Source organism: Corvus brachyrhynchos, unplaced genomic scaffold (genome assembly GCF_000691975.1).
Source record: "Corvus brachyrhynchos isolate BGI_N302 unplaced genomic scaffold, ASM69197v1 scaffold1, whole genome shotgun sequence".
NCBI lineage: Eukaryota > Metazoa > Chordata > Aves > Passeriformes > Corvidae > Corvus > Corvus brachyrhynchos.
Genome location: NW_008237222.1, coordinates 4,660,319 through 4,670,346, shown reverse-complemented (window position 1 = coordinate 4,670,346; position 10,028 = coordinate 4,660,319). Strand labels below are relative to the sequence as shown.

General features: G+C 39.0%; 1 protein-coding gene across 1 annotated transcript in view; it reads right to left on the bottom strand.

The window, feature by feature from the left end:
* Positions 1 to 10,028, bottom strand: part of SLC24A4 (solute carrier family 24 member 4) — a 99,563-nt gene that overhangs the window by 79,358 nt on the left and 10,177 nt on the right. Inside the window, 1 exon segment of the mRNA XM_008629716.2 lies at positions 7,899 to 8,006. Coding sequence (XP_008627938.1) covers positions 7,899 to 7,965 — 67 coding nt within the window. The 5' untranslated portion in view covers positions 7,966 to 8,006.

The window sequence follows — 10,028 nt, the reverse complement described above, 5'->3', positions numbered from 1 at the left end:
CAGGAATTAATCTGACTCGGTTACTATTGCTATTACAATTTCTACTAAAAAGTCTTCAATGCCTGTCAACTTCAAATAATACAGAAAACCACCACTCTTTACTGCCTGAAAGTCTTGCCTCCTGGTAGAATAGGACTGATGCCAGTTGAATTGTCAGCAGGTTTCAGCCTGCTAGGTGGGTAACCACATCTATTCTGTAAAATGTCATTGTCATAATGAATACAGAACTAAATATGTATAATAAAATTTATAACTTTGGAAAAAACCAGGGTTTTTATCAGAAATATTGGCAGAACAAAGTTTAAAACTAATTTACCATAATGAAGTTCTAGATTTCTTGCCCAACAAAAACCAAACCTCTCTCTACATTTTGATTTTTCACTTTCTTTTATCAATTTTTCTGCTTACTACTTCCCAGGGCCTACCTCTTTGCCTTGCTATTCCCAAGATTCTCCCATGGTTCACTATCCAAATTCAGTCTCCCTTCACTCACATGTCTCTTTCATCTATCCTCCAGCTCCAGGATGCCTGACAGGATAATCTTAGCCTTTCTACACCACAATTCCAACCCCCAAATTTCTCCATTCCTCTTGCAGCTTCTGGTAACAATCTTCTATCTCCAGGTGCATTTCACAATCTACTTCCCTGCAGCCCAGTTCTGCGCTTGTACAGTTTTGTCTGAATCCTCCACACTGGTGGTCCAAGCCACAGACTGATGAAACACTGAGAGCACAGAGATGAAGAGATGAATCCAGTGTTTTAGCTTCTGTCAAGCAACCAGTATCTCGTAAAGACAGTGCTAGGCCAAGCCCTGAAGTATGGATTAATGCTCACAGGCTGATTTACAAGGCCTTTTCAACCCACTTCCTACGAATGTCAGGTGCGGTAACAACTGCACATGATACAAGGTGAGACACCAGTGCTTTCAGTCTCAGCTGAAGTACAAGACAACATCACAGAAGTGATATCAGACATGGACAAGGATGGGTACATTTAAACACACCTTTTATACCAACATCACCATTTTCTGAGTGGAAAATGGGGCACATATCCACAAAACAGTCTATCTCCACAGTCATACTAGAGAAGAACGTATCCAAATACACGCACATTATCCCCCACTAAAGGTGAATCAGTCAGCAACACCACAGAGAGCTGCACGCCCAAGTCTCGTTAACTTTGATTTTGAAATCCCAAATTCAGGATTTCACATATATCCTGAGTGAAATGTAATTCATTTGACTTCCATACCATATCACAGGACAGATCAGGTTGGATGGAACTTCAGGAGGTCATACTAGCCCAAACTTTCGTTCAAGCATCATTTTTCCAGGAGCCCAAATCTAAACTGAGGTGTCTGGACTTGATTCTATCGCACATTTCCTCTTTCACCTCAGGCCAATAATTTACACAGCTGGTCTCTGGCTGAGTTGTCTGCAGTTACAGAAAAAGAGATGTTGCACTATTGCTACATTAACATCTAAGGAATGCTCAGGTAATGTGGTTTGAAATACAGGCAAATCAGGTATCTAAATACTAAAGCTGGGCTAATAGAGGAAACTTGAGATCTTAGTCTAGCACTCCAGAGCATTCAACCTGGATGTTTCAAGTATGAACCTGCGTCCACAGACATTAAATTTAGTTCTGAAGTGGCTACATTTTAAAAATTTGAATTTTTGTTTAAGGCCTGCTTCTTGGTTTCAAAGCAAAGACTTAGTTTATAAAAGTCCTTATCCACAGCGTGCTTCAACTGGACCCAAGCCAACTGTAAATAAATCTGAGTCATATGAAATGAAGATTATATTAAGTAATATTTTTACTAGGTTTAAGAATATACAGTAACATAAGAAAATACTATTTGTTTAATTTGCCTTTGTTTACTACATCTCTACATGACATTTTAGTCAGACCTTAATTTACTGTGTTTAAACTGCTTCCAGCAAACTTGACACCTAGACCTGGTGAAATGGATAAATTACCCTGGAGCTCGTTTTCTGTTCTCAGTTCTCCAGGGGATGCTGCTGGCAGGTTGAGTCAAAGCACAGAGAGATGTTTGTCTCATTTCTTTCTACTATTTTGGATGCCAGTATTAATACGCTGCTAGAAAATGAACAGCTCAAAAAGAAGGATGATTATTTTCCAAATTCTATGTTCAGTCAAAGCACATTTCCTACACTGGTTCACAGAAAAACCACAAACAAGCAAAACAAAACAAAACAACCCAACACAACCAAAAACCCCTCCATTTTTCCCAGCTAACTTCAACTACACCTACGTGTATAACCATTTAATACCCACATTCATAGGCCATACAAAAATGTCAGAAGTTCAACCTCAGCATAGGTGTGAATTCTGATTTAAGAGACCTTGGCAGTCACATAAGAAAAACTTGTAATAAAGTGTTTGTCATTTGCCATCAACTATCCCACTAGAAGTAGTTTCACATTGTCACACATGTATCTTCCCCAGAATCAGAAGCCATACAAATGAGATCACAATCAATAAAGTTTACCACTCAGCATCTACAGCGTCAAGAGGGAGTCTGGAGTCACAGGGTGAGGGGGAACAACCCGAAGCAAGCCCCAAACAATTAAAACCCCACCACCATATGACAAGGGGCTACAAAAATAAGCTACATGCAAGCTGATTAGTAAGTGTTTCAACTACATCAATAAATACACATTCACAGGACACTGCACCTATATGTTATGTGAACACCATATGCATAAAGTAACTAAGAATTTTTTTCTTAAGCCTTTCCTCATTTTCATTTCCTTTTAGACCAATACAAAAATAGAATGTTTATGGCTGATAACGTTCCTGGTCTTTCAGGGCATAACACACTGGAGTGACAAAATATTTTAAATCCACATTTATGCACTATCGATAAATCTATCATACTGCAACAGTTTCACATATTCTATGCATCAAGGCAGAGAACAAGTCTGACTAATATGCAAGTGGGGAATATTTGCAAATAACAGAACACAGTAATTGCCTGTATTATCTCAATGAGACCATGGTCTTTCTGTGCTAGGTATTGTATGAATGCACAGTAAGAGCACATGCAGGTCATGCTGAGCTTACTAATTTTTAGGCTGTTCATGAAACAAAGGTTTACAGTGAAATTATTAATACCACATCCTTAAAGTGGAGGTCTAAGGCATTTATCCCTGCTACGAAATGGAAGTTTGATCTAGGGAAGATCATGAGCGCATTGTTTAAAAGAAATACATACTATCACACTGTTTAAAGAAAATTTACATCAGCACAAAATTACATATTCCACCAGCATTTATTACTCTAAGTTTATGATCTTCTATATTAAGGTTTCTATAAGAACTAAGGAAAAAAAGGATACATCAATCCATCATGTTAAGACTTATGCATTTAAATAAGCACTGTGTTTGTTAAATAAAACTAATGGAAATCAATAGTTCCTATAATGTCTTTACTACAAGTGTGTAAGAAATAACTTTTTCTGCACCTTTGGAAAATTGCTTGGAAGAGTCAGTCCTGTCTTCTCTAGTCATCATCCATTTTTGCAGCAAAAAATAACAGGCTCTTGTTCTGTCTATGGTACACTAACAAAACTGTCTAAGACTTCTATAGTTCCTCTACAATGCATCACATCTTACATGAGTCCCCAAGGTTATAACTAACAGTGTAAAATATACACAGACTTAATGACTTTGATCCTGAGTCAGAACTCAGCTGCACACATTCTACTGGAAAATACACTTTACTGTAGAGGACTGATTCTTTTACTCTCACTGCAAGAACAGAAAGCATTGCTACAATGTGCCTTTTAATTGTAAACTAAAAATGCAGCACGGCTCAGGAAGAAATGCTAACCATCTTTCCCCCCAGTCCACAACTAATCTTTAGCCACTAATAACAATGGGAGGAACATGCTTGAACCAAATCACCAACTATTTAAAACCAGTGTAGCTCATGAACTGTCCATGGTTGACAAACCATGGGCAAGAAAATCCCCCTGCCTTTCTGCTTCAAGGCCACTCACTGACTAATGTCAGAAGACAATGGAAATAAATTCCCATACATTTCTGATTCACAGAAAAAAAAAATATTTTCTGTCTGTATACAGGGATTACTTGAAAATATTCTCAACAGCAGAGTCTGGATCAGTTGTTTAATAGCCTAACATGCCCCAGTGGAGTGACGTGGTAAGAAACATCATGACACCCAGTCACCCCACCTTGTAAGTGCCCTGGAAACATTACTTGGAGTTCTGGAGGACATGGAGACATAGGAACATTTTGAAACAAGAGGCAAGCCATTGGAGCAGAGAAGCTACAAATCAGACTTGCTGGGCAGATGGCACCGCAAGCTAGCGAGCTGATGGCAGATGGAAGTGAGAGCTTGGATAAGGCAAAAAAATCGGTTGCAAACTAATGAGATATGTTAAGATGCTAGAGACAACTACTCCTCCTTTCTGATCTCTCTGCTTTAAGTGAGGGTCAGGTCAACTCCTCCTCCCACAGAAATCTACCCAGACCCATAAAGAAAAGGTAGTTTGGTTTCCTTCCAAGAGGAATACCCACAGCAGCCATCCAGAGAGTTAGTCAACACCAAATAAACATAAGATTCATAATTCAAAAATCTCAGGCTCTCATGAAATTTCTGAAGTCAAGAGCCTTCTACATACAATCGACAAGCCCTTTAGCCTACAGGACAACATAAAGACCGATATCTTATCATGGCAGAGGAGCTTTCAACAATGGGGAAGTTTAAAGCCAGGAAGGATCTTTAATGGAATCTTTAATCTCCTCTAGTTATATACACACACATACATATATTTTCTTTTCATTTTTCAGGGTCCTCTGGTTCTTGTTAAAAACAGCATTGCCAAGACTTCAGCATTTTTTCTCTTCTGCTACAATGGCCCCAGAAACATTATCAATGTTTCCAGAAAAACACAATACAAAATTATCTACTTCAGCAAATGAGACTAATCTCAAACAGTGTAGATTATGTGAGTTTCTGGAAGATAGCAACTCCCACAAGCTTCTAACATTACTTCTAGAAGTTTACGGAGTTTTTATCCCAAGATATATTACAAAGGCTGAGCCTTTCTTGCCAGTGTCATGAAGTGCAGGGATCTCATGGTCTTATAAACTTCTATAGCTGCCATTTCTAACAATAAGGATTTTTATTTTATTTACTTACACGTAAATAAGAAAATTGTGTGAAGTGGTAAATATATTAACTTCATTGAAAGCCTTTGGAAAAAGGGAGGTAAAGCTGCAGACTTGTGTGGAAAGCTAAAGAAAAGGGAGCACATCAATGGCACAGCAATGACACAGGGGATTAACAGGCTCTCAGCAAGAACCGGTATTTCTCAAGGTACTATGAAATCCTTGTATCCTAAAAACATATAAAAACATCCACATAACAAAAGAAAACTGCTATATACCATACATACAGCCATGCATTTGTATGGCCCCTCATGCTTAGAGCAGACACAGAAATGACACAGGTAAGAATAACTACATCTCATAAAGGAGCCTACAGGGAACGATGTATTCATATTCCAACTGAAAATCCACACTCTCACCGATTTTCTATGCAATCTCCATCAAGTCTCTTGACCTTTCCTGGGACTTCTCTCTCTGTAGTCATGTGATTACACATCATGGGATGTGTATATTCATGGGAAGCTACATTCCCACAAAGATGAGCTATGCTACTTGCTCCTTTTTGATGAGTGTTCAGTCATTGCTACCTTCTCGTTACATGATAAATCTCAATCCCTGGCTACCAGACAAGAATGAAAAGAAATAAAAAGAAAAAAAAAAGCAAGTCAGCATCTCATGCACTAAAAAACCAAAAGAACAAAAAACAAAGCCAACAAAAAACCCTACCCCAAATCTACAGAAGTTGTTACTGAGCAACAACAACAACAATGGGTTCTTATGGACCCACTCCTGCCCAACAAACATCACTTTCAGCTATTTTCAGATGTTCCCTTTATTTGCAGCTTACATCTAGTCACTCTTGCAGCATCTCAATTCCCCCTTCAGCTGCAGAAGATACACAGTGATAAGCAGTACATAACTGCAGAATAACAGGAAGTGATTAAAAATGCTACAATTGCAATCCTGTGACAGATTTGATCTGGAAATCTGTGTTCTAACTGAAGAAACACTTTTTAAAAGAAAGGCTACCACCATCACTGTGACTGGAAATTATTAATTTAACGCAAGTCTTGTGATATTTTTCTTAGAACTTCAGCATCCTGAGGCACATTTGGGCCTCCCTTGTGTCCATCTCTTGTGGTTACAGAGAAAAGTGTACCTCAGAGACCTGAATTTCAGAAAGCACATCAAAATGACCCAGCTGTATTTATCTATTCCAATTGTTCTTTAATCTTACAATTTTAGAAGAATGGAGGAAGCCGAACTATTTGTTTTAAACATGTGAAGAAGTCAGCATTGCTTCCGGAATTCCAATTTACATGCATGTTTTTGCCTTGGTAGTTTTATCATATCATTGCGAAAAAGTTCTCATTCATGCTAAATGGAAGTCCCCATCAGAACTTTGACAGGTATCCTTCTGATCTAGCTTCTACAATTTTGTGGCCTCCATTGCCTGGACTCCAAGTATGCTGCCAAGTATGTGCAAACATACATGATCACATTGATGCATCCACACACATGGAGGAAAATGAAAGAGAAGTGGGAAAGAATAGTATTTTCTGACTACTCATCAAGAATCATTACGTGTTTCCAGAAGGTCCTTTCTGTGTTCTTTCTTGTTTGTGAACAACTTTGCCATACAAATCAAGAGCATCATAAGGTTACAGATGCAGACAACAGCAAACTGACCCATGAAGTTTGTAACAAAAGCACAGGGAAGCTCTTGGACATCAAGAAGATACAGTTAAAACTTTTGGACCCACATACTTTGAGCAATGTTCTTCCACCCCTCTTTTAGGAGTGTATAAGCACAGTAGTGATCCTCAATCTATACAACAGGCACCTCAGTATTACAACAAACATGTAAGTGAGGGCAGGAATACTGCTCCAAACTCTCCTAGTACCTGGGGCTGATGGTATCCTAGAACTCATTTGACACTGTTGGCAAGAAGGCATAGACTCCATTGCTATCAAAGAGTCACATTAAAAAAAAAAATCTGAACTTTATATTAACTTGGCTAATGCCATTGGCAAAATGTCTCATCTCCCACACACCATAAACCACAGAGAGGCAGGAAAGAGAGAAAGGAAATACACACTGGAAAGACAGATGGGAAGATGAAAGCATTGTGGACTAACACTGATACTAAAATGCATCATCTATTCCTGCCCTCAATCAATTTTTTTTTTGCCTGGCCAAGATAGATATCCTGAAGTAAAATGGATTCCAGGGTTTCCATATCACTTATCATCCCCCTCCACACAACATAAATTCCTACTCTGAATACATAGTTTATCATTAAACTAGCAAAACATGATTAACTGTGTAATGGTAATGAACATAAATCACTGCGCTCAGATGCCATCTAAAACACTGCATGTTTAGCTACCCACAGTTTTAAGAGGAGCACAGCTCTCATGACTTGTGCAATACACACAGCATCAGCTGGACAGAAATGAATAATCACCAAAGGAACAAAACTACAGAAATCAAATTGTCAGCACTAGTCTCACAATGATCCCAAAACACTCCTCTAACTAAACATTACCTTTGATACATAAAATCATGTCATTATGTAGCACAATAAACCTTATTTCTACACAGAACAGTCCTAGTTTGTTGGGGTTTTTTGAGTTTAACGCTGGTGGTTACACATCAATGCAGCTTGGTTGGTCATGACAAAACTACTCAATACATCTCAAGAGCTTACAGGACATTGCAAAGTTTTCCCATCTTACCTGGCTCTGTACAATTCTCTTCGTGTGTCCCATTAGGCGATGCCATCAACCTTCTATTCCTCCACATTCCTGATACAATGCTTCTGTCTGGAATAGCTGATTCTTGGCCTATATTAAATAAAAAGATGTTATGCCCACTAGCACAAATTTTTTCCTGCATCATCCCTACTGGACTACATGCGCCCACTATCAAGGAGCATGGACAGACCATCAGAATGCAAATGGGGCAAAATCCAAGGTGTGACCGGAGCACGTGAAAACAGACATGTGCTAGGTGCCCCTAGCTCCAAAGGGTGCAACCAGGCACCACATCCAAGCTCTTGGCATGTCCTGGCTATCAGAACTATCAGAACACTAGGCTGTTACCCACAGCAGGAAAATATTCTGCAGCAAGCAAATGCTGAAGCCTGTACCTGTGAAAGTCAACACTTAGCAGTTCCTATAGATGAAACCAGCCCAGTTATGCTGACATGAGCAAAAATCACACTTCCATTTAGTCATCTGTACTTGCACATATTACATTACTGCTTTCACGAAAAAATAAAAATGCATATGGATATGTTCCAGTTACATTTCAGTTTATTCTGAACTTTTCAGTCTTGGGTATGCTTAATAATATCAAACCATTCATAACTTGTCAAAGAAAATGGAAATCACAGTGAATCCTCCTAAGTCTTAAAAAACCTGAACTTTTTTAGCAGTCAATGGAGCTTTTGCCAAAACTCATATTCCAGAATCATTCTCAATGAAACCTGTTAAAGAGAGTACAGGTGCACTTGTGATATCATGTACCATATGCAATTATAATAATCAAAGAAAGAATAGAGCCTCTTAATTAAATCACTTCTACCTCAATCTTATTTATTTCAAATGAATATAATAACAACAAAAATTCTTCCTTGGCCAATTTTAGTTTATACAGTCATCATGTAATGCTTGTGTTTTCTTAGTGACTCTTGGAAAAAGAAATCTTGTTTGGAAGTTAGTTTATCAAGAGTAAAATATTCTGAGCCACAATTATAAGAAACATAGACAACAGATGGTCGGTGTTTATGGATAATATGTACTGCAAATTAGCCAGCTAAAAAAAAACCCTACCTGATGCAGCATACCATCAAAAATTAGGTTATGAGGGATTTAGTTGATAACCCAGGAGATTAAAACCTTTCATTAGTCATGACATTTTTCATGAAAACATAAAAAAGTTCTAGAACACAACAACTGCACCAAAAAACCCCTCAAGTTGTGCAAGCATATTCATAACCCCATTACTTGTTTTCAAGTTGAAAGTTTTAAGATGAGCAATATGGTAATATGGTCTAAGACACCGAATTCTTATATGGATGGCTTGTTGCCATCATAGATGCAGCTCAAACAAGCCAGGCAATAATTTGAGCACAAGAGCATTACAAACTATGACAAGTTCCAGCAGATTTTTCTTCCTTAAAGCACACACTTGAACTTCAGCTATAATTTAAGCAGATGACCCATCCTAATTGTGCTGAAATCTGAGTTTCTTATATTAAACAGAGATGCTTAGTGAGAGGCTTAGTTGATTTTGTTCTTAAATCTTCAAGGACTGCTGGCAGCCCTACCTAGAGACCCAAGTGCTGTCCCAGCAACCTTAGACTTTGTATTTGATGAGGACCTGAAACTGCACACTTACAGCCCAAACTGTGCCAGCAGGCAGAAAAACAAGTGGGAATGATATGGTTAATTATAAATGCATCAGTTTACCAATACAGCAGTTGCACAAAGGATGCAAAAGACTGTATAATACTCTCTCTGCAAAACGTAAGATTAGCACTGTTCCTAGCCTAAAATGCAGAATTTTCTGTCAAATCCATACGGTAACGGGGGGAGAGGTGTTGGGGGTGAGTGTGAGGTTGAGATAAAAGGAGCACCTATAGCTGATGGAGGTTTACAACCTAAGGACAAAACGGAAGGTAGCCCGAAGTTGCAGAGGGGACCACAGGCGGCTGGAGACAACTCCACTCTGATGCAACAGCAGGGGGGAAACTCCTTCAGGGCCGTTCCCAGGCACAGAGCTGCCCCGTGGTGCCCTTTCGGTTCCCGACCCGAGAGGCGCGGCGGGCTCGGGGCCGGGGAGCCGTGGACGGGCAGGCGCCA